This window comes from Protopterus annectens, chromosome 13.part0 (assembly GCF_019279795.1).
Source record: "Protopterus annectens isolate FY-2018-M chromosome 13.part0, PAN1.0, whole genome shotgun sequence".
In the NCBI taxonomy this organism is placed as follows: Eukaryota; Metazoa; Chordata; order Ceratodontiformes; family Protopteridae; genus Protopterus; species Protopterus annectens.
Window position 1 is genome coordinate 267,484,003 of NC_056747.1, and position 25,283 is coordinate 267,509,285.

The 25,283-nt window shown below is 41.4% G+C and overlaps 1 protein-coding gene across 3 annotated transcripts in view; it reads right to left on the minus strand.

Moving 5' to 3' along the window:
* LOC122787231 (cAMP-specific 3',5'-cyclic phosphodiesterase 4D-like) overlaps positions 1–25,283 on the minus strand; it is a 1,697,022-nt gene that overhangs the window by 55,223 nt on the left and 1,616,516 nt on the right. For all 3 annotated transcript variants that reach the window (XM_044053831.1, XM_044053830.1, XM_044053832.1), the window contains one exon: positions 16,724–16,823. In XM_044053831.1, coding sequence (XP_043909766.1) covers positions 16,724–16,823 — 100 coding nt within the window. The remainder of the gene's footprint in view (positions 1–16,723; positions 16,824–25,283) is intronic.

The following is a 25,283-nucleotide window of genomic DNA, read 5'->3' on the forward strand; positions in this document are numbered from 1 at the left end:
GAGACCTAGACTGTTGAGTCAGATGCATCCAATCTGGCCTGTTGACCACTAACAGTGGGAAGAGCTGGACCTGCTCCCTGCACAACCCATGTTAAAGCCTGCCCCTGAGGTTTTTCGAGATGAGTAACATTGCATAGGACTCAGTGATTTGCTAGTTGATAAAACTTGGCTCAGCATATATCAACCAACATGTATTTTTGGGATGCTTGGAAAAAGAAACAAAAGTATCTGGAGCTGTGTAAAATGTGTAAAAGAGATCTTACCACTGCAATGACTGTATCACTACACTCAATTCCTTGAGCACTATTTGCATATAAAAAATAAAATAAAATAAAACAACAGCAACAAAAAACACCTTATTTAGTAAGTAGCCCTACTCCTATAACTTGAATCACGAATCACTCCTTTGAGGGACCATGCACTGCCCAGCCATTTCATCAGCAGCTGTGCCACATCTGCACATCATACACTGCGCATACATGTCTCTTATTCCAGATAACCTTTTAATTCTGCATCTGCATCAGGTGGGGTGAAACTGGACTGCTGTAACAACAGATGTGCTTACTTTTGAAACACGCACCACTAGATGCTATACTTTTTAGGTTTGTACTATTAATTGTATTATTTAGGGACTCTGCCAGATCTGAAGTCCACTATAGTCCTTCATCTCCCTACACTGATGTCACTGTAGTCTACAACAGATTGCCTGAAAATGAAGCCCAGAGGCTTAAGCACTGTGCAAGTGTCTGGGAAGGCTGCTTTCTGACTTGCCATTAAATATTAACTGCAAATATCTAACCTTTTTTATATAAAGTAGATCCATGTTAGTTGCTGATGCACATTTTCCATGTGGGCTGGGATAATTCTAAATTAGTGGTTATGAATGCTCCCCTTTGGGATTGTCATGAATAAAAAAATGCTTGTATGATATCTGACCTTAAAAACATAGAAAGGGGAATGCACGATGTTTGTGACTTCATCAAGTTAAGCAGCTGCAAAAAGTCCCCGTTCAACAGATGGACACCCAACTGAGCTCAGCAAAAGTATTGCTGGCACATGGGACATTTAGTAAATACTCCCATACCAGAAATACATTTGTCTGTATGTTCCCAGAACATTTTGGCCATATAATAGCAAACTAACTTTCATCCAACAGTGGGATATTTACTCTAGCATTGTCAAAACTGTCAATATTCATTTCATTTCATCCTCCAAAATGCAGTTATATTCATTCATATGGATTATCTTGAAAAATATTCAATTCTCATCAAGCTGACAAATTAATACAATCAATAGGAAGTCACCACTTGCAAACAAAATGCTAATAAACTGCAGAAGATGTTTCAGTGTACATAAAATCTAATCCTGATGATGCCTGACTTTACACATGGTATTAGAAGTAATAGGAATGCATAAAATGGCTTTGTACACAGTTTTGAGAAATGGAAAAAAAATGTTTACTTTAGATAAACCAAGGTAACATGTAGAAATGAATAACCTACTTGCAAGTGTGGCTTCACTCCCTAGTCCTGAAACTTTCCAGTTCAATGCCATAGCTGCTATTATTTTTTTTCCTCCAGTTTTACATTAATAATAAAAAGTCAGTTCAATCTGTAAAGCTTTTTCCATGTGATTCATGTGCTATCACTGCTGAATGTCACCGATTTCTATTGGATGTCTGTCTGTCTGTTTTCATTAACAATTCATAAAATACAAACTTAGTCTGGAGATCAGATTGTAAGAGTAGAATTCAATCACAGTGACTGAGGGATACATCCACAGTTGTGCAGAATATCTGCTGAGAAGATACATTGTTACTAAATGGGGGTTGATGCACCACAGGCTGTCTGACAATGCATTCCAGTCAACAGCAATGCAAGTTTCTAACATAACCACTGAAAATAAAGGACTACACTGTACATCCTGCAGAATGTAACACGTTTGTCCTCTGCTCGTGACAAAGGATTACTATAGTCTTCTCAAATTCACCAAGATGAAGTCAAGAGTGAAAATGTCACCTTGATGGAACTATTCATGAGCAGATAGCAATGTTCTGAAGAAAGGACTGAACATTACTGACTGTAACATTCAGATATGGGTACCTCTCACAAGAAAGTGAAGACATACAGTTTCCTTCAAGTTAAGTTACTTACATATCACACATACGCGAATACTGATGCCTGCCTCACAATACTGGAAAATGTAACCCTAAAAGACATGTATCTGGTTAAGAAATATTACTGGAAAAATGGTTACATATATGCTGACTGAATACGGCTGTCAGCTATATTTACGTTACCATTGGTAAGGTTCTGGAAGTTATAACTTCTGTGCATGATCTATCTATTTATTATATTTATTATATAAATGTATTATTTATTATTTATTTAGCATTTGATTATCAAGAAAGACCAACTGCAATGACTGGCATATCACTTTTCAGTGGGTTCCCAAAGAGAGAAAAGCTACACGGTTAAGTGTAGTTACAGAAATTGTTAGTAAATTAAGTTCAAGATACACATAGTAAAAAACTAAGTTACAAAGGTAAATTAGTTGGCTAACAAAATAAAAATGTAGGCTAAACAATGAAAGAATGATTATTTAAACAAAATATAAACGATTATTTCAGGATATGAAATAAAACGAGAAGATGAAAAACATTACATAGGGAGAGTGGACAAAAAAGTAAATAAGTTCAAAAGTGTAAGTTATTGGGGAGGAAATGGTTAGGAAGGAAGATTAGTAGGATTGAGATTGAATGATTAAGTAATAATTAATAAATTAAAATAGGAGTCTAAAGTGTAGATAACAGTAAGTAAATGCAGAGTAGGGGAAAGTAACTTTTGAGAAGTAGTAGCTATCCGGGGTATGACAGGAGCAAAGGCAAGAGATGGAAAGAAATTCTTTGATCACAGGCTTGAAGTTATGAAGAGTGGGGATAAGCCATATATGCTGAGGTTTGGTGCTCCATATTTTGATAACACAGCTGACATATTCTATACTGTGGTGGTACTTCTGCAGAAGTGTATCAGGCAGGTGTGTGTGTGTGTGTGCGTGTGTGTGTGTGTGTGTGTGCGTGTGTGTGTGTGTGTGTGTGTGTGTGTGTGTGTGTGTGTGTGTGTGTGTGTGTGAGATCTGTAAGGCAGGTGGATAAGATGCATGCACCCTTGCTGCAGGACTAAAGCCACCAAGGCAGTATCTGAAAGATACCGTGCAACAGCAAATGAATTTTATATATTTAATGGTGTATATCCATGTAACCTAAAGAGTAAAGTATACTACAATGACACCATAGTAGTTAATCTTCACAGATTTGGTTCAACTCTGGGATAAAATCCTGAAAGCCAACCTTAAGTACAGTACCTTTTCTAAATCTACCAACCACCAATGAGGAACAGAATTTATGAGCACGAGTATGCTACAAAACATTATAGAGTACACTACATGCCCTTGGTAGACATATACTATGCAATTCATACATTTTAAGAAGTTTGCATTTTATATACTGGATTATGTTCCTATTGATGTCAGGGTTGTCAATTGAGAGAGCTTGATTACTTGGAGTACAAGTGACAATTGCAACTCATTGCCTGAACTCCACCAGGTTAGAATAAAAGTACCAGTTTCAAATGTTCTTTGAAAAGAAGATCTTATTAACGTTAAATGACGTTGAAACATATGTTTTTAACAAATGTTTTAATAGTTAAGAATGTTTTCATAAGCTATTTTGAATGTAGCCAATATTATTTGTTGATTCCAGTGTTGTTAGTTTTTATTGGATGCTACTTACATGACCTTTCTGCATGTCTGGTGAAATCTTACTAAATTAGATGAATGAGTATTAAAATGTTACTTGGAATTAATAATCTTCTTTACTGTTTTTCTCCCAGAAAGGTTACCAGCAGCTTGTTTCTTTGTGCATCGATGATTACAAAGGACAGAAATAAGTAACAGTGAGAAAGGTATATATGTATGTGTGTGTGTATATATATATATATATATATATATATATATATATATATATATATATATATATATATATTTGTGTGTGTGTGAATACACAACCCAGGGACCTGACAGTAGGACCTGAAAAACTATAATAGACAGAATGTTAGGAGAACCTGGTGGCTTAGTAAATACAATCAGCAGTAGCAAATTCAAAAAGCTAAAACCACAGGCAAAGCAAAAAAATCAAGTGACAATTATGTACACACACACACACACATATATATATATATATATATATATATATATATATATATATATATATATATATATATATATACCCTTATTTTTTATTTAGTATTTGCTCACAAGGTAATTGGTTTCATACAAATCTCCCTTTCAGCCATGAACAGGATCTATGGCAAATACAAGCACAGCATATAACTATGTTAAACATATTAATTTAGTAAAGAACAAAATATAATCTATACAATAGACAGAGAAAGGCAACACCAAAGAATATAATTTACAAATATACAATGTGAAGAGTTTTGCAAATTCGGAAGCTGTTGTTTATATTAGGGCACACCAGGCTGTGCAGTAAGCCCCACCCCCAGTTTGAAGTGGGCGGGCGTTGTAATTACAATTTGTTGTAATTATTTTATATTTATAAGCTATTCTTAACAATATGAAAAATTAAAAAGGTAGCTTAAGCCCATTGAGGGGCTTTGCCCATTCACCCCCCACATTAGTACTACAAAGCAGATATAATGAAAATTATTTATAGCAGGAATGCAGAGGGGTAGCAGCCTCCTTGCTGGATGTATGCGGTCTTTCATTCTCATTAAGACAGTAATGCCCGATATTAGACTTTCAAATTTGTACTTACAGGTTCTTAAACTTTTTACTGTTCCCAGAATAAAAATAACATTTAAAAACATCCCAGTGGGTATATATTATGTTATCAAAGTTCAAATGTCATATGGTCAAAGCCATACGATCGAACTTTTAAAAGTTTGAAAAGCTAAAAAAAAAAAAAAAACAGAAAAAACCTACCTGACCATTTTAAGCAGGGTGGCAAGCCCCGCTGCACCCCCACACCCCCCGCTCTTTAAATATACCAACTCCGAGATCGCACTACAATGCAGGAAAGGGAAATCTTCCCATTCTGCACTGTACGGAGATCTCCATTGAAATGTTCAATCTTTTAAAAGTTTGATCATATGGTGTCAACCATATGACATTTGAACTTTTAAAAGTTCGATAACATAATATACACCCCATTTAAAAACATCCCAGTCACCCCACTTAACTGACAGTCCCACTACATGAAGGGTAGTAGGGCTGAAAGCACAGGACTCAACTCCAAAACAAAAAAAAATCAGAATTAAAGATAGGTATAAATATAAGCATAATAAATAAAACTATTCAGATATGGAGAAGGAGACACATCTGACTCTACCATTGGAATATTTCATCAATTTGAGGAAGAAAATGTGCTTAGTGAAGTTGAATTGAAGTCAGGTTATCAGCAATTAAAATGCATCTACAAAGTGTGAACACGGCAACATTTACAGTTATGCAGAGTTCATGAGCTAGACTTATGGAAAATTGTGAGCACAATTTTTGCAACATGATTTCTACAATTAATCTATGGCATGCTGCCCTTTCCACTACCCTGAACATGTATCTATGCTGTGCACTTTTTTCTTCTCAAGTTCTGGTACAACACTTTCACCTTCCCACTTCTGCAATATCACTAGAGTCACATATGACTTGCTGACAGGAAGATGATTTAGTACTTTAGAACATTAGAAATCTGCACTCGCAGCCATACATGGCGCATTAGTGGTGATGTTCCCCACTGTCTATGAGCTTAAGGGCAAAAAAAAGTTATTTATTTTAAACTCTAGCAAGTTACTTGCTACAAATGTAACAACTGATGCATTGTAAATATTTGTTTCTGAATGCCTATTGTGCACCACTTCCAGTAGCATAGGAAGGGTGGGTCAAAGGAGGCAGTAAGCCAAAGAGCAAAGTGTTACAAGGCATGACCAAGAGTTCTTGTTTTCCTTTTTTGTGTACCAAAATGACAGTACAGAAAGGCACTGAAAGAGGTGAGCTGAGGAAAGGTGTGGAACTGGTAGCAGTCAGCAGCTCTCTACAGTACAAGCCAAAGACCTTTTTTGCTCTTCACTTAGAGCTGATATGGTGGGGCATTGTTTCAAGGACAAAGACAGGCTGCTGCATGAGCCAGCTACAGATCAGACTTCTTCCCAACAGGTACTCTCCTGAATGTGCCCTACTAAGGTCCAATCAACAGATGTGCAGGGCTGTCATTAGGGTACAGTCTCCTACTACTTAGGCTGACATGAAAATATTTTTAGAAAAGTGAGGCTTGAGGATGTCATACTTCATTATCAATGCCTTGGAGTCCAGGGATGATGCCTGAAGGCTATGGTGGTACACATTGCTGCTATATCAACTTCAGTGTAGATGCTAGCATTACCACCATACCCACCTTGTCAAAGACTGTTTTCTGTGGTTAGGGGCGGGTTAACACAAAGCATGGTCACAATGGGAGACCATTACAGGATGCACAGTTCAGAGGGTCCATAACTTTCCTTTTTCGCACTGTGTGAAAATGGCTGCCAGCATCCATGGCTGGAACGTGGTCCAGTAGCATCTGCAGAGGTCTTGTTTCCATGGTAGCACAACATCCCAGTCACAGGGCCTTATAATTTCAACACACCTTAGTGGCTCCTTATCATGGTCACATAGTGGCACTTCCTCTCTAGAATGGTCCTTTAGTGCCATCTCCTCACTGTCACCTAAGGGCATTGTCTATGACACAAATTAGTCTTTTTCAGAAGACCATCATTTGTACCTCTGCTGATAAGTCCCCCACCCAAGTTGTAATAGAGCTATATGTCACTGTGTTCCTTGTTACCTGTGCAAATGATGATGGATGTGACACTGTTCCTTAGTGTGGTGCGTGCGCAGATATCTGATGGACAGTATAACTTGACTATACACTACATAACTAAAATCTTGTTTATTCTGTGTGACACTTTACCCATGCTTCTGTGTAACAGTGCCTGTCATCTAGGAAGTGCAAAATGAATGCTGCACACTGTCTCTCTGTCTCTCTGCCCCACTGTCATCACTGGATGCTATCCATTGGTTGATTGTTGCAAGGGCAGCTGCAGCAGGTCCAGATGTTCTCTTGACAAATAGATGGTCTGCAAGCTTCCTGGTAATTATGTTATGCAGCATGCATCAAACCCCTTGCAGATGGTGGCAGGGGTGTACTACACAGGCACTAGTGACCTAGTCAGACAGTGGAATCATGCCTTCAGCAGGCCAAACTCAAACATATTGATGTTTCTGATTTGTGTATGGGTGGCATTATAGTACAGTTCATCAGTATTGTGTGTATTCCTTATGGGTGACTTTAACCTAGACTCCAGTGGATTTGCTGCATCACCATTAACCCAGTAAGACCATATAGGGGAAGGGGGAGATGTGTACATGCTACTTTAGGATATACATCTGCTTCCCTTAGTGCCTACACTTACCAAATAAGTCATCCTGTGGAATTTCCCTGGGCAGGGATTGGTGACAGAGATGACTTGTGCATCATTTATGGCAATAATGGTCACTGCCAGGGTGCTATATAGGCACATTGGTAGTCAACCCCTGTTCTCTGCACACTACCTGGCAGCTTATGGATGGTAGCCCTTCCTAATGACATACCACTGTCTGCAGACATCTGATGGGGCCTTTATTGCCCCATCTGTGCAACCTATAGCACAAAATACTTTAGGGAGAGAGAGAATGTTGTCATAGAAGCCATCCATGGTGGTGTCTCTGTCGTCCCCTGATGTGCTGGGTAAACTGATATGCTCATCTACATGTGCAATTAGTATATCAAGAAACGTGTTGTGTATTCTGTAGGCAGGTGCCTGTGGCATACCTAGTGTGATCTCTGTCTGGGAGGTTCATATAGCAAACATGATAAAAGCCACACATACCTCCGTGTCCACCATTATTGGAAGTGTCCACACTGCATGTTAGACACATGTTAATGAAAGCCCATATGAAACATATGTATCCATGAAAATGGTCTGGTCATTTGCTGGTTGGTTAGCTTCTGCTATGCAGTCTACTGATGGTACTGTTTTAATCAGTACCACCTGATGCTGTGTTAAGCTGCAAGGTGAAAGGAAGTTGTAATTTTAACCACAAAGTGCTGGCTCACAAATGCTGTTACTACACTAAGCATTTTTACTTGTTGCAACTCCAAACGTTTATGTGTGCTGTTTGCTCTTTAGTAATGTACAACTTGCTTTTCAACTAATTTATGTTAAAACTATGAGTCATGAACTACTTACAGATTTGTACATTTGTGTATATCTATGCATTCGTTAGAATGCATGTAACCATTCCCCAATTTGTTTTCCTCACTGTTCAACCTACCTGCAAGGTGTGCTGGTGTTCAGTTTGTATGACTATAAATCCTGTCCTCTGTGGTTATTCTTAGCTCAGTGTTTGCTCTTAATGTAATGACAATACAGTCCTCTACAATTTAGGGATTATTATGCCTCATTGCTAGTTTCCACCAATGATTACTACTAATGTCATGAAATCATCATGATTTTATCTATCAGTAAATTAAGTGTAAAACTTAATATGTTGAAACATACTGTACAGATGTCAGATAAAGAATTTCTAAAATCCAGTGAAAGAACACCAGCAGTCATTAAAATGACGTGTGTTACTGACTACAAAGAATAAGCTTTATATGCTGGTAATGCAAACAAAATGTACTCACAGCAGATGGGATTTGGGTTTGAGAAAACTATATATTTACAGAAGTCACATTTTCAGATATTTAGGCAAGACTTAACTATAATTTATTGTCATCCAGCAGTGTGAAGAGTAAGTTCTAGATGATGGTCACTGTTGATGTGACAGCCCAGCCCAATGTGCAAAAATGGGAAAAAAAGGTTGTAGAAGGATGAACTACGTCAGACTAGAATTGGGACTTTCACACCAACTAACTGGTTGCTCCACATTTCAGTTAAACTTCACAATGATAACTTACTCAAATTTTGCATGGGAGGAAGCAACGGTGTCTGCCTTCAAACATTACCACTGTCCTTAGCTGTAAAGCAGGCATGACTTGGAAAATGGGTTTACATATTTGCTCATGCATATGAAGTACAATTTTACAACATGCATGAAGTATTTAAAAGGTATTAAGAATGTTACCTTTCATTTCTGCTAGTCATGTGATTTTATTTTTACTGCTTTCAATATCGTCTCTAAATCCTGTGCTTCTAATTTGTTAATGTCTTTATGGAAAGGCATTTTAGATATTTTGCATCACCTCTCCTCAAGATTATTATGAAGATTTATTTTTGAAAGCAACCTAGTAATTTCCTGCTGCACAGGTACAACAAACACTTCACACTCTGTGTACAGATACCAGCCATATTCTCTAGTCTACTATTTGTTGCTCACAACAGCTAGACAACCTATCCCATTAATGCACACAGTTGTGAGGATCAAATTATTTTAATGTGTTTTTTCATGATGGTCTGATATCCACCTTTCCAAGAATGCAGCATGTAATATTTTACTTATTCCACATAATGTATGCAAAATGTTTGTATCCTAAAAAAAGAAGTTATGTACTCACCATAACATTCCATGTGAGTTGTTCCATCTCACCTTCATTCATCACTGATGGGTTCGGAGCCAATTCTCGACTCCGAAACGCCCGACTAGCAAGCTCAAGGTTCTCCAGTAGCTCAAGACCCCACCCCTTATCCCACAACGCAGATCTTGTTTGCTGCGTACCATATAATAGCACAATAATAATTGGGAGGGTGGCCTAATGGTTAAGGTGTTTGCCTTGCAAGCACAAGGTGCAGGGTTTGAGTCTTTCAAGGGATAATTGGCTAGGCTTAAAATGGCTTGCAAGGGCAGTTAGCTTAGTACTAACCTATGAACCTATTATTCTGCCTAGGAAAGAATTTGTTTGTTTGTGTCTTTCGGCTTTTCCCGGTTAGGGGTCGCCACAGCGGAACTCCGGTCCGTTAATGATTGGCAGCAGATTTTTACGTACTGGCTTGCCGGGCCTAACACACAACCTTCAACGAAGGAACGCCCATTCACGCATGTCGCCACACAGAAGACGCTCTAACTGAGAATCGAACGGGCAACGTCTAACTGTGAGGCGACAACGCTACCGCAGCACCACCACCGCAGTATCTGCCTAGGAATGAATACACATTGAAAAACCAGGATGAACACAGCCTCCAGGTCAACTGTCAGCCAGGAGGGAGGGACATGAGAATGAAGGCAAGATGGAACAACTCACATGGAATGGTATGGTGAGTACATAACTTCTTTACGTGAAGTTGTTCAATCTCGACATTCATTCATCACTGATGGGTAGCGTCCCTAGCACCCTGATCTTGGGTGGCTCACGGAAGTACACTCTTCAGAACTGTAGAACCAAATGAAGCCCTGTCCCTGGAGGCCTTACCCACTTTGTAATGAGTTATAAAAGTGTGAGGTTTAGACCATGTAGCTGCTGCAGAGATGTTATCCAAAGGCAATTTGGCTTGAAAGGCTGACGAGGTAGAAACTGCTCTGGTTGAATGAGCCTTTACTTTACTAGACAAGGGCATATTATGACAAGCATATGTATAGGTGATACAATCCGACAGCCACTTAGACAGGGTTGTTTTAGCAAATGTTTTACCTTTCCTGGTCTCAGAAAAAGACACAAAGAGCTGATCTGATTTCCTAATGTCTTTTGTTCTGCCCAAATAAAATCTATGTTGTCTTTGAACATTGAGTTTATGCAACATATATTCCAATTTGTTGGTATGATTAGGGTAGAAAACGGGCAACTTAAATGACTTGATTAATGTTAACCTCAGAACATACTTTGGGCAGAAAGGATGGATTTGTCCTGAGAGATACTCTGTCAGTATGGAATACCATGTAAGGGGGGTTGACGGAAAGGGCTTGGAGCTCTGACACTCTACGGGTTGAAGTGATGGCTACTAAGAAGATAGTTTTCCATGACAAAAATTTTAGTTCACAAGATGATGCAGGCTCAAAAGGAGGAAGAATGATATGAGATAACATAAAATTCAAATTCCAGGGTGAATAAGGTGTCTTCACTGGAGGCCTTATGTGAAAGGAGCCTTTTAGAAAAGCCTTAGACAACTGGTGAGCCATAATATTCAAACCATTAATTCCTAGATGGAAATTAGATATAGCAGCTAATTGCACTCACAGCCACTGCTGCTCCTTTGTTGAAGATTTCTGTCAAGAATTGTAAGATAGAAGACAATGGCGCTTGATAAGGGTCAATGTTGTGGGAAGAAGCCCAAATGGAAAATCTCTTCCACTTACTACAATACAATTTTCTGATGGAAGATTTATGGGAAGCCAACAAAATCTGACTAGTGTCATGGGAAAGATTGTAGAGCCTGGCTATGTGGGGAATTGGAGCAGCCAAGCAGTTAGCTTCAGTGTCTGCAATGATGGGTGAAGATCCCCTGACGGATGTGTCAAGAAGTCCGGAACTGGGTCCAGGATCCATGGATCTTCCAGAATATGATGGTAAAGAAACGGGAACCAAATCTGCCAAAGCCAATTAGGGGCTATAAGGATGACTGTCCGTCCCAGTGACTTTGCTTTCTGTAAGAATTTGGGTATCAGGGGAATTGGTGGAAATGCGTAGAGGAGACCCAGGGGCCAATCGTGGACAAGAGCATCCCTCAGGGAGTGACCTGGCATGGGGATCAGGGCAAAATAGCTTCTGCATTTGTTGTTGATGTGACTGGCGAACAGGTTGAAGGAAGGCTGGCCCCTTTTTGTGGAAGATCCTGTCCGCAATCTCTTGTTTGAGGGACCATTCATGGGGCAATAAGATTGCTCTGCTCAGTCTGTCCGCTATGACATTGTTTTTGCCTGGGATGTGCACTGCCAGTAGAAAGCGCTGGGATGACAGTGCCCACTGCCATACTCTGAGAGCTTCTCGGCAAACGGGATAAGACTTGGTCCCGCCTTGTTTGTTCAGATACCAGACCACTGACATGTTGTCCGTCTGTATTGCAATTGTCCCTTGAGGAAGAGAGTCCTGAACGTATTGCAAGGCTAGAAGTACTGCTCTCATCTCCATGACATTGATATGCAGGATGTGATTCTTGATCTGTCCATGTGCTTTGGGCAGTCTTTCCCTAAAAAAGCCCCCCCCCCACCCTATCAGGGAAGCGTCCATGCTCACAGTGGCAACTGGAGGGGGAAGCATGAAAGGACGTCCTATTGTGACATGAGGAGACGTCAACCACCACTGAAGATCCTTTTTACAGGAATTCGTTATCAGGATCATGTGACTCATTGGAAGTTCTTGGTAAGACTATTGCGTGAATAGAAGCCATTGAAGTTTTCTCATATGCATCCTTGCTAACGGGATTGCTAGAATAGCTGCCGCCATCAATCCTACAACTTTCAATACGTCTGCTGCTGGTGCTCTGTTCTTTGCTATTAGGGACATGATGTGTTGGTGAAGAACAGAGATTCTTTCTGGCGGAAGGCGGAGAGTGGTGGTTGACGTGTCTAGTTCTGTCCCTATAAAAACGATATGCTGCAATGGCAACAAGGCAGACTTTTCGAAGTTGACTGTAATGCCTAGCTGATCACAGAGTGTCAGAGTAGCCTCTCTCACTTGAAGAAGTTGATGCCTGGTGGGTGAGGTAAGTAGCCAATCATCTAGATATGGAAACACCTGGAATATTAGACACCTCAGGTGAGCCGTGGCTACTGCTTTGCACTTGGTGAACACTCTGGGGGCTGTAGTGAGACCAAAGGGCAGAGCTTGGAATTGATAATGATTGGCTCCCAGCCAGAAATGCAAGTAATCTCTGGATGGTCTGGCCATCTTTATGTGGTAGTACGCATCCTTGAGATCTATCGAGCACATCCAATTGTCCTTCCCCAAGAATGGGAGTATGGACTGTAGCGTGACCATTCAGAACTTCTCTTTTCTCACAAATTGGCTGAGTCTGCTGAGATCCAAAATGGGTCTCCCATCCCCTGTTTTCTTTGGAACCAAAAAGAACCTTGAGTAAGTTCCGAATCCTGTCTGGTCTGCTGGGACTGGCTGGATGACTCTTTTTTTCTAGCAATCAGCGTACCTCTACTGCTGCTTATCCCATGTGACTGGGTGGAACGTCCGGGATTTTTTTAACAGCAAGAGGCTGGGTGGAGAACGGTATGAAATACCCTCTGGAAATGATACTTTATACCCAACTGTCATCTATTATATTTAGCCAGGCTTTGGAGTACAATGATAAGCGACTGCCTCCAGAGTAGGACAGCCGGGCCTCCCTTCAGGAGCGCTGGTAGGATTGACGAGAAGTGATCTCTGTCACCCTGGTGTTGCGGACTCCCTCTGCTGTGAGGGCAGCATCTTCCATTGAAACCCCTCCTCTGCCTCTGGAGAGGGGCTCTCCACATGTGTCTTGAAAGGCTCCTTGGGCTTTCCAGAACCACATCTTTCCTCTCCTCTGACCTTTGGGAAAGAGTCGAGTGGGGATGGAAAAATGGACTCCGACGGCAAACAGATTCTTTCCTTCTTGCTCACACTTGGTCAAAGTCTCCTTCACATTTGGCCCAAACAAAGATGAGCCGTCAAATGTGGTATTAGTAAAAGAACACTTGAAGGGTTCCACAAAGGAACACAGTCACATCCAGGCATGCCTACGAAGAGCAATTCCTGTACCTGCGGCTCTACTTGAACCATCAGCTGCGTATGATACGATACGCATGGACGAGTTGACTATCGAACTGAGGGTAGAGAGCTGAGTGGCAATCTTATCGGATACACTCGAAGCTACAGCACCCTGAAGAGTATCTCCCAACTCCTTAAGGAGATCTCTCTGCTATCTGGTAAAATGTGTCAAGTAGTTCAGTGATCTGAGTGAGAAAGTCGATGAACTAAACATGCATTTTCCATATCTATCCATGATCTTAGATTCTCTGTTAAGAGGATGGATAGATGAGGCAGTCTCAGACATTTCCTTTTTGGTGGCTGCCGCCACCACCATGGCATCAACATGGACTCCCTTGGTCAAGAAGGAATTATCCACAGGGGCTGAGATAAACTTATTAGGCCTCCTAGGAACAGGTTCCATAGATTCTGGAGACTCCCACGCCCTATGAGAGACCAGATCCATAAGCTCATCATAGGGCGGAGATACCCAAGAGGTGGAAGGTTGAGACCCAAACGCCTTCAGGAGAACCAACTCATCCTCAGTAGGGCTCTTGGACTGCCAATCACCCCTCTGCCTAAGAAGTTCAAGAATCTCCGCAAAGGAGATGTCCTCAGAGGGGGATCTGGGGGACCCTTCTGATTCATCCAGGTCGGTGTCTGATGTGAAAGACTCCTGAGGGGAGTCCAAATGCCTCCTCTTGCATAATCTCTTCCTGGGAACCTCTTCAGGAGAGGTCTCAGAAGAGCAGGGAGTGCTCTGTGGGGCTACCTGAAGCTCTGGGTCTCTACACTTGGGATGACCGTAGGAAACAGAAACAGACACAGGCACTTTAGGGGAAGAAGAGGCCAGACCTTGAGATGAGGAAGTCTTGGGAGACAACACTCGCCTCATGGCATCGAATGCACCTCGGCTCCGATGAGAAGGAGTCGATGGCTCCGATGGAGCCGCGATCTTCTCCCGCACCGAAGCTGTGGGCTCCGAGCCCGAGGTAGGAGCCGAGCTTACCCGAGCCGAGGCCCCGAGAGGAAGAGTCGGCACCAACAAGTCAGTGCAGCTATCCTCCCCGGACCCAACCGGAGAGTGTCGGCTCCTACAGTCCCCGGTTGGCGCCGAGAACGTCCGAGCAGATGGAGCTGACAACAATGAAGCAGGTGTCGGCTCCAAGGGATCCACAATCATCAGGTCAGCCTCCTCTGGCTCTGAAGGTCCGATATGGCTTGGAGGAGGAGCAGACAATTCAAAGGTAGTGGTCTTCAGCTCCGATGGTTGTGTCTGAGCCAACAGCAATTTAACTAGGCCTGGTGCCTTTAAGAGTTTCTGAACCAGCCGGACCATATCCAGATCAGATAGGCTGACAGAGGACCTGGAAGAGTGGACAGATGGAGCCGAATGGAGCAATATGGAATGAGGTTTTTCCGCAACCGGTTCCAAAGCCGTGTTCCGGTTCCGAAAACAGCAGACTGTCGGCTCCGAAGGCAGTGCAGCCAAAGTCACCACACTCTCTGACCTCTTTCCTTTTTTTGGATCTAGAATCAGTGGAAGACTTAGAAGATTTAGATGATTTATTGGCTCCATCCTGGTCAGACAATGCCTCAGAAAAGGGGTGTTTAATGATAACCCTATCAATCAATTTCCTCTTCCTTTCAACTAACACTCTTGTGGAAAAGGAATGACATATGCTGCAAGACTCTTGCAGATGTACCTCACCCAAGCAGTAAACACACTGCACATGGGCATCTGTGACTGACATTCTCTGTCTGCAGTCTGGGCATTTTTTAAACCCAAACTTTGGATGTTTGTCTTTTTCTTCAGACATTACACAACTCAAGCACACTGTTTAACTATGAGTTGTTTTGAACTAAGTAACTCACACAAATACACACACAGCTCAAAAGGAGCCCTGACAACTAAATAATTACAAACAGTAATAAGAGATCCAAAAACAATAGTCCCAAAAGGGATCACTGACTAATCACTAAAGAAGGGATCCTAAGGCCAAAAGGCCGAAAGCAAGATAGATAATACTGAGGGAAGGGGTATAAACACAAAAAGCTACTAGCTACTAGCTAGTATATCTGCTATTAAGAATAAACAAGAATATATAAAAATCAAAAAATATAACTTGCTGAAAGTTCAAAAACTCCCAATAAAGTCTCGAGCCAAGCTGGAAACCAAGAGATCCGTGCCGCGGCAAACTAGATCTGAGGCAATTCCAGCAGTGCATTGTGGGATAAGGGGTGGGGTCTCGAGCTACTGGAGAACTTTAAGCTTGCTAGTCGGCCGTGTCGGAGCTGAGGATCGGCTCCAAACCCATCAGTGATGAATGAACGGCGAGACTGAACAACTTCACATCAAATATTATGAAACAAAGCAAGGCATTTTCTATTTTTTTTCTTTTAAGGACTTTATGGATTTTAACACAACACTGAACTGATTATGGCTGATGATCAACAGTAATAACAGTCCACACATATAGGTATGCAAACACACACACACACACACACACACACACACACACACACACACACACACACACACACACACACTTCTGTTCAGCACTGAATTGCGTTCATTTTTGCTCATTTGTCTTACTTGGTAGCCTTTATTTTCTTAATACTCATGCCTTAATTAGTTAGTAGGTCTTGCACAAAGTTGCATTACAGAAGAAGAGGCCTTGCGTGGAGGGTGTCTCAGCATATGCTATCACATAGCACCTGAACTGCTAGTCAACTGAAAAAGTAATATTGTGCAATGAGAACAGTATCTGCCATTTAAGCAAATAATCTGGCTATACAAGTAGAGCAAATTAAACAAAGTAAATGACCACATTTATTATACATAATTCCTATATAATAAAACTAATAACTGCACCAAAAGATACAAAAAGCATAAGCTACATGTCCTTCAAGAGGACTGCACACAGCTAAATTCAAAACACACATGTAGTTTGTACATAAATGAATGAGGAATCTTACTGGTGTTTATCAGGAACCGGTTTGACACACCTGGATGATCAACATCATGAATAGCACTAGCAAAAATCGCCGCTAGTATCTCCAGATCTGTGAAAACAGCCTAAAAAGACAGAAATGGTTTAAGTGAGTCTTTTTTTAAATCATTTTTTTTTTCCTGTTTTGCCCCAGTGGACCCAGCCTTCAGCATCTCTATCAGCCTTATGGGATGTCAGGTACATGAAGTCTGGCAATCAGTGCTGGGCTCACACAAGTGGAGTCAACACCATTCCCTGCACAAAAACTGCATAATTAGGCAGGATGTGAGTGACACAGCTCAGGATATGTATGCAATGAGATTACTCTGCATGCTAGGGCACAGCTCTGGATGTACATGCACTGAGATTACTCTGCATGCTAGTTTTCCATTGTGAGTGGCACAGCTCAGGATGTACATGCACTGAGATTACTCTGCATGCCAGTTTTCCATTGTGAGTGGCACAGCTCAGGATACATATGCACTGAGATGACTGCACACTAGTTTTGCTATATGGTCCATGGAAGTGGTAGTAAACCACTGGTGGTCATTCAGGTAACAGACAGAGGTTCCTTCCTCTGACATGCTTTAACTAGAACCCCAAAACACTGAAACTGTTCATTAATTTAAGGCACAGCAGCTTTGCAAAAGCAACTATAAACTGAACAAATATGTACTTACCATATCAACTGATTTGTGGAGACCTCTGAAGTGGGTTGATTACTAGGGTTTACTCTCCTACAGTGCCCAGTTTTGCTGTATTTTTCCTCTTTAACTTCCACACTCAGCCGTTTCCATGCTGCCTGTCAGCACATATATTAAGCAACAATGAATGAATAAATATGTAATCACCATATCAGCTGATCTGTGGAGTCCCCTGCAGTGGGTTGATTGCTAGGCATACCTCTCAACTGTCCAGATTTTTACAGAATGTCCATATTTTTGGCTCATATTTTGGTCTGTTCTTCATAGAATTTGTAGTTTTCTGGGAAATCACTAGGATGATCTGAGAATTGAAGTCACTAAATAATGGCACACATTTGAGTTTCAGACTTCAAACCCTTCAGAAAATGTATGCCAAAAGAAACTCTGTTATTCTAGCAACTTTTTAAGTTTAGAAGAGCAATATTAAAAACATCTTATTTTGGGGAGTTTGTCCACCCACTTTGTCAGGCTTTGTCCAGATTTCTTGCACCAAGAGGTTGGGAGGTATGTTGCTAGGGTTTCCTCTCCTGCAGTACCCAGCTTGGCTGTATTTTTTCTCCTTAACTTCTACGCCCAGGAGTATCCATACTGCCTGTCAGAACATATATTAAATGACTTACAAGGTAAACAGAATGTATCTATAACTACTTGTCCCCAAAAGCTCTTCCACATCCAGTGAATAAGTCTGGAAAACAGGACACAAAACAACAGCAGGAATATACAAGGATGTATATAGCTCTACACCGGCCTGACTTACAGGGAACACCAACAGTAACAGCTGATTAGCGGAGCCATCCAAACAGCAAAGAATTGCAGGAGGACAATAAATAATCAATGTGGAGGAATGTCCCTCAGATCAAGTGCTGGAAAGTATCTCTTGCAGTACCAAAATAACCTCCTAGGAGGCACAGCTGGAAAAGGGTCATAAGGAAAAATGTTAAGACAGCCAAATCCTTGAGTCACTGTCCAAACAATAATGCTTGCTGAAAGACATTTCTGAAGTGGGACAATGAAAGTAGCCAAATAATGAAGTATCCATTAAAAGTAATAGTTTCCAATGGACAATTAGTTGTCTGATGGCAGAATACAATGGACTTAGCTACTCCCTCTCTGAAGTAAAGGAAACAAATGGCTGTTCCATTTTCCTAAACTACAGTATTCTCTTCATGTAAAATCTGACTTGGTGGTGTGTGCTCACAGTGAAGAAAATGAGGACTGCTTCTAAGCGACACTTGACCCTTGTGAAGGATCCCTTTTGTTTGTCCACAAATAAGGGCTTGAATGCTGAAGCCTATGGGCAGGAGTAACTGTCACAAAGTAAACAGTCTTCCAAGACTACAGCTTCACAGCCACTGAGCCAGTAAGCTCAAGGAGAAGAGAGGAGGGCCTATCAATCATGAAATTCAAGTTCCAGTAAGGAGAGGAGAGGTGGTTATTCAAAGATGGGCAGATGAAGAGCAGTTTTAAGGAACTGTTTAAATGACTGGAGGTGGACCACAGTCCTCACATACACAAAGTCACAATGGAATAAAATGCCAGAGACACACCATGAGCATTCAACAGCTGACCCCTAAATGTGAGTTTGTTAAAGGGCAGAATCATTTGCAAATTAATTGAGTGAAGCAGCTTAGCATACCTTCAGACAGAGAGACTCTTCCACTAAGCAGCAAAAATCTGAAAAGTGAAAGGCATTTTGGCCACTTCAGTTACCCTTAAGACACAAGCAAGGAGGTCTGGAAGGAGCAAGGGACCAAGGTCAGAAGCCACCCCCTGAAATGAAGGTAGCTTGTTGCCTAGGTGGGGGGGGGTGTCTTTTTGCCTGTACCAAGATAGTCTTTTGTACTACTAAGGAACTAAAATCCTGAAACAATACCTTTACTAGGTTTAAAAGAAGGCAGGATTTGAATGAGCCATGTAATGGTTGACTAACAATGACTGGATATGTTAAAAGTGATTTAGAATGTTTGCAGTTACAGTTGTGTCGGCACGGTTTGGAATGTAAAATGTTAGCAACTGAGATTGTGTTGCTATGGTTTATTGTCATTTATATAAATATAACATGGCCTATGTCATACATGATAATTTAATTTTTTAAAAAAAAAGAAACAATAACTTTACTGGTCATCAGGAGATTGCAAGGATAATTTTTTTCCCCTTGAATTTTGTGATTAGGCAGGGAATCAGAGGGAATGGGTGTGAACTTGACAGTTCTGTGTCATGAGAGGAAGAGCATGCTCACCATCAACTCCTCTTTTCCCTACTGAGCCAAGCATAACAAGAGGAGGAATGTCCTTTCTCAGCTGGTAAAGAGGTTAATCTTTGTTCAGCTCTACACCTGACAGGCTCTGACCAGAAAGGACACCCAAACTGAAAGATCCTGTGAATGACTGAAGATACAGATTAGGGAGCTTACTAGCAAGGTTTCCCTCCAAGGGTGTAATTGCTAAGAGGAAGAGACCTCTATTCAAGGCACACTGCCAGACCTGCATCATATTTCTGCACATGTACTTCCCTGCTTATTTATGTATCACAGCACAGACTGATGATCATATTGCATCAGGAAGCCTCTGATCTCAGCTCCCCCATCAGAGCTTTCAGGACAGGAAATGCAGCCCATAGCTCCAGCTGGGATATGTGAAATCCCTTTCTTGGTAGGGCAATTTACCCTGAAACATGAGAAAGCAGAGGCAGGATCCTCATACTGCTGGTGAAACATCCATCTTCAAAGTCTGAAGGAAGGCAAGACCTACAGTGAGTAGGTAGGAATCATCTATCACTCCAAAGTCCAGTCACAGGGGCCTGAAAAAAGAAGAACTGAGAGCATGTGGTGGCACCTTCAGCCACTGACCACTCAAAGTCCTCTGAAACACTTGCTTCTTCAACCATGCAAAAGACATCATGAAAACTGTGGTTGCCATTAAGCCCAGAATGTACAGCGTGTCTGAGACAGAGTCTGCAGAAGGTGTAAAAGAGAGCATGGTGACCTGGGGAAAGCACATTTCAAGGAAGCTAACAAAATGATGACAAAGATGACAGAGGTAGAAAAGGTAAAAGTTGAATGGGAATTATCAGAAGAAATCAAAATGGGAAGCGGAGTTTTTGTAAGAATATAGCAGAAAAAAATGAACTGGTCAGCCTCAGCAAAGATTAGAGGACATTCATAAAAGACTGTGAAAAAACAGAGGTAATGAATAACTACTTTGTTTCAGTATTCACAAAGGACAGTAAGAGGATGGTGCCATGCAGGTTAAAGGGTAAAGCAAATGGGGAGAACAGTGAACCAACACAGGATACAGAGGGAAATGATTCTGAGATAACTAGTTGTCCTTATTATGGAAGGTAAAGCACAAGGCCAGATGGATGGCCTCCTAGAATCCTCAGCAATTTGGCCAGTGTGTTGATAGACTCCCTAGTGGAGATCTTCATCATACTGCTGGACAGCATGCAAGTGTCAGAGAGGCTTGGAAGACAGTAAGTGCACTACCCTTTTACAAGGGAGGGAGAGCATAACACCAAGGCACTATAGGCTTGTTAGCCTACCAGAGACAAGGAAAGTCATGGACAGTCTCCTGAGAGGGAAGACTTGTAACATTTGGGCTCATGCTCAGAAGGATCTGTCAGTAAAATCTGAACCAGTTTTATGACTGGGTCACAGATGGACTTCAAAGGAGAGCATCAGTATTAGCAGACACAGTCTACCTGGACTTCAGAAATGTCTTTGACTTGGTTCTACACCACAGGAAGCTGACAGGAAAATTGTAGACACTGTGGCTAGGATGAAAACTAAGGAAATGGAAAGCTGCATGGTTGAATGCTAGGATGCAAAGGGTTGTGGTGAGATGGACAAGGTCAGGAATTAGTAAAGTGATTAATAGAGAACCAGACTGGGTTGTCCCAGGTCCAATACTCTCCTGTTTGACTCAGACATATCTGAGAATGCAGAGAACAATATCAACCTAGTTGCTGATGATACAAAGAAATATGCAGCAATGCAGGATAAAAAATGCTGAACAAGTGAGCAGAAGGGTGGTAGTAAAGGTTCGATGTGAACAAATGCTTATTACTGCATGTTGGCCAAAATAACCCTGATATGAAGTAACAACTGAGAGGTGTGGAAATTATGGCAAAATGGTAGGGAGACATGTTCAGCAAGTGTTGAACAATGGAGGAACTTTTGCCAACAGTTCACTTTTTACACTACTGTTATGTGACCTCAAAGTAGGTATATTTAAGTTCAGGGGTGTGGGGGATATCCCCCACATGGAAGGAACAGCAAGAGAAATTTACCCCCCTGAGGTTCATTGAAAGTTGCTTTAGCTGACACTCTTTTTCATTGATCAGCACTACATAAGAGTTATCAATCAATTGACTCTTACCATCTAGAGGACTCTATTGTACAACACACAGATGCTCCAATCACAAGATTGTACAAACAGAAGATTATGGTCAGTTGCTTATTTGGAGCCAGGGTCCATCGCTTTACACATTTACTCAAGTCATTGCACCACAAGAAGCAGTATGATTCTATCATAGTCCATGTGGGCATAAATGACCAAAGACATATCACTCTAACTATAAGAAGACAGACATTATGGATCTCTCTGATTATGGGTCTCAGACTGCTATGTGCCTTGCATTGAGCAGCATTCTACCTTCACCAAGGATGATGCCACAGTATGAACAAAAATGACTGACTTTAACAACTGGCTTAGTTTCTGGCGTCAGTCCAGTGGTAAGGCTGTATCACAAACCTGTCTCACTCAAAATAAAAAAAAACACATTTGGAAAACCCAGCAAAGCCTGCTACAATTTGGAACTATTCCAAAGCAAACTACATCCTGTTAAGCAACAGTCTGTCAAAATTCAATGTCCTACCAAACCCAGAGTTCACAACAACCTATGCAGAATTATTCACAAAGACAGTGTTCAAACCAGTAACAATCTGCATAGAGGTTGCTGTACCTACCAGAAGTAAGCCTAAAACAAAAAAAAAATTGGTGGAATCCTAATCTTAACAGGGTATACAATAAATGGAAAAAAATCATGGCCAAAATCAGAAAGAACAATCATCATAATGACAAGAGCTCACTACTTAAACTAAACAGGAAACTAAGAGGACTAATTAAATCCAGCAAGGCCAATTATGAGGTCAAGATAGCTTCCCACACAAAATACACCTACAAGGCCTTTTATAGCTATGCCCAAACCCTCAAAGATAATATGCAACAGTGTGCAGAACTGGCAGTAAATGGCACCACCTTCACTGAGCAGGGCGACATAGTGAACCTGTGGTCAGACAAATTTAGATTACTCTCCACCCCCCACTCCTCCCACGCCACCCCTCGTGAAATCCCTCCCAGTATACCCCCTACAACTATCAGCAGGGAGGAGATCATAGAAGTGCTCACTAAGGCTAAAAACACAGCCTCAATGGGGGCTGACAATATCCCAAGTTGCTTCGTAAAATCCCAAAACGTGACCTCTCAGGACCACTTAAGCCACTTTTCAGCTAAGCCTCAAAACATGTTACATACCAAGCAAATAACCATGGGCATTAATAACTGGGAAAACTGAAGCATGAATGGCTAGGATAAAAAAAAACACAGGGGCCATTAGCCTAGTAACTTCCTATTATCCTATGACTGCAACGGTTTTCCCCCTTCACAGGGGTGGACCATCAACTGATACTAGAAACTGCAGACCCACTAGTCTGACTAGTCTAATATGCAAGGCTATGTGATATACTATCATGGAATAATCAACAAAGACATTGACAACATACAGACATTGGACCCATCCCAGTTTGACTTTGACAGTGGAAAGTCATGCCTACTTAATTTAGTAGACTTCTTTGAGAAGGTAACCAATGCAATGTTTGAATCGGGAAAAAAGTACATACTGCCTAGAAAGACCTGGCTAAAGCGTTCAGTACAATACCTCACTCAGGGATTGTGGACAAACTGACCAAGCTATGCACAAATGCCTACATAATTCCATGGATGCTATAGTTGGAGATCTAGGAACATTTGTTGACAGTAATCTGGCCTTTGAGCAACACATAGTCAAGGTAGGAAGAAATTTGTTCTATGTTGCCCAACTTCACTCTACTCGTCCTTAACAGATCTATCATTGAGTACAATGTACCTTTCCGCATGTACTTGACTAGGCATATGCAACAGCAGCCACAGAGGTTCTTCACCAAGAAAATCCAGGGTATTAACACATTGTTTTATACAGCTCACCTCAGAGCCCTGTCTCTATTCTTGGTCTCCTACTGGTTGTTTAGAGGTGATCTGTGTTTGGATTACACCTAGCCTTGAAGGAGCTTTTGCAAATCTGCAAAAGGAACAGTATCAGAAACACCGGATCTAGGGATCTGAACTATGTTTGTAATATAAATTGAACATGCCAGTAAGATAGATATCTTTCTCAAAGGATCTTCATGCTCTGCAATAGGCTCCCTATCTACGAGAAACAGTACCCATCACTAACCCTATTCAAACACAACCTTGACCACTGGTTGGAAAATTATAAAATTATCCCTGGATTGGTTCCCATGTCTCTTATAGACAGAGGAAGGCAGTAAACATTCCCTAACTAACATACTCCTCCCCCACAAAGCATTTTAACTACCTCCCAACTAGCATACTCTTCCAATTAAGATGCGCATGTCACAATGAGAATCAATTGGGCTGTATTGCACAGCTAAGTTTATAAAGGCCCTGGTGGTTGTTAGCATAGTACATACCTATGAACCTAAGTAAGGGAATGCATAAGTCTAATAGGCCACTGTTACTATGGCTAGCACCTTGGTGAGCAGTCTGTGGCTGAAGAGAGATTAGACATAGACACTTATACTGGAGGTGGTGCTCATCCAGGTCACTCTGAAGTAGTCTTCTATGTATACACAAGGATGTGCCCAATAAATGCCATTATCTGCAATGACATCCAGGTAACAGCATCATTAGTGGTATGAACCCTTGCAGAGTCACCAACCAGAACATGATTTGCTTATTGAAGCTTCCAAGGTTCAGGAAGTGACAGACATTCCCTACATCCTTTGGTACTTAGCAAAAGCAGGAGTTCTAGAGGAGGGACAGCTTCTCTATCCCCTTTCAGGAGTAGAGTCTTGCCTTATTCCAAAAGCTCTGCTTAGATATATTGTCTTTTGTCACAGGCCTTTCTAGATGAAGAATCTAAGAGTTCCAAGTCAAGGTTGCATGTGACCAGGATGAGAATTCAATGAATCTTTCTGATAGCTCTCCAAGCTGGAGCCCTCCAACACAGACAGTCCTGGAATGTTATAGTGATACCGCAATACCCACTCCTGGACGATCTGTCAGCAGAGGTTGGAATGGCAAGAGTTCTTGATTCTTGGGGACCCTCTTCAGTCTGTAAGGAAACTTTTCTTTCTTGTTTAGGGCTCTGCCTCACCTTTAAGAATTCACAGGGACAAGGAGTGGGTTTAATAAGACCTTCATTGCAGCAAGGGCCCGCTTCCATCTTTGGAGGCCATCAGTCATGTCCTCTAGGTTCATAGGTGTTTACTAGGCTAATGACCACAAGGGCCTTTTTAAGATTAGCCATGCATCCCAAATCTCTGACAAGTTCTGGTACCTTTGATAAGTGCAGCAGCTTGGGAGGTGAAACATTTATGAGCATGGGCCTGGGAGATGAACCATTTACAGGTTGCCTGTGTCCATTAGAGACATAGGTGCCAAACCAGGGATGAATTTCCTGTTCTCCATCCAATTGTCCAAGTTACACTTGAATTGGGTTAGGGAGGAACTCTGCTTCACATGGATGGGGAGTCTGTTCCAGAGACAGGATAGTCTCTGGGAT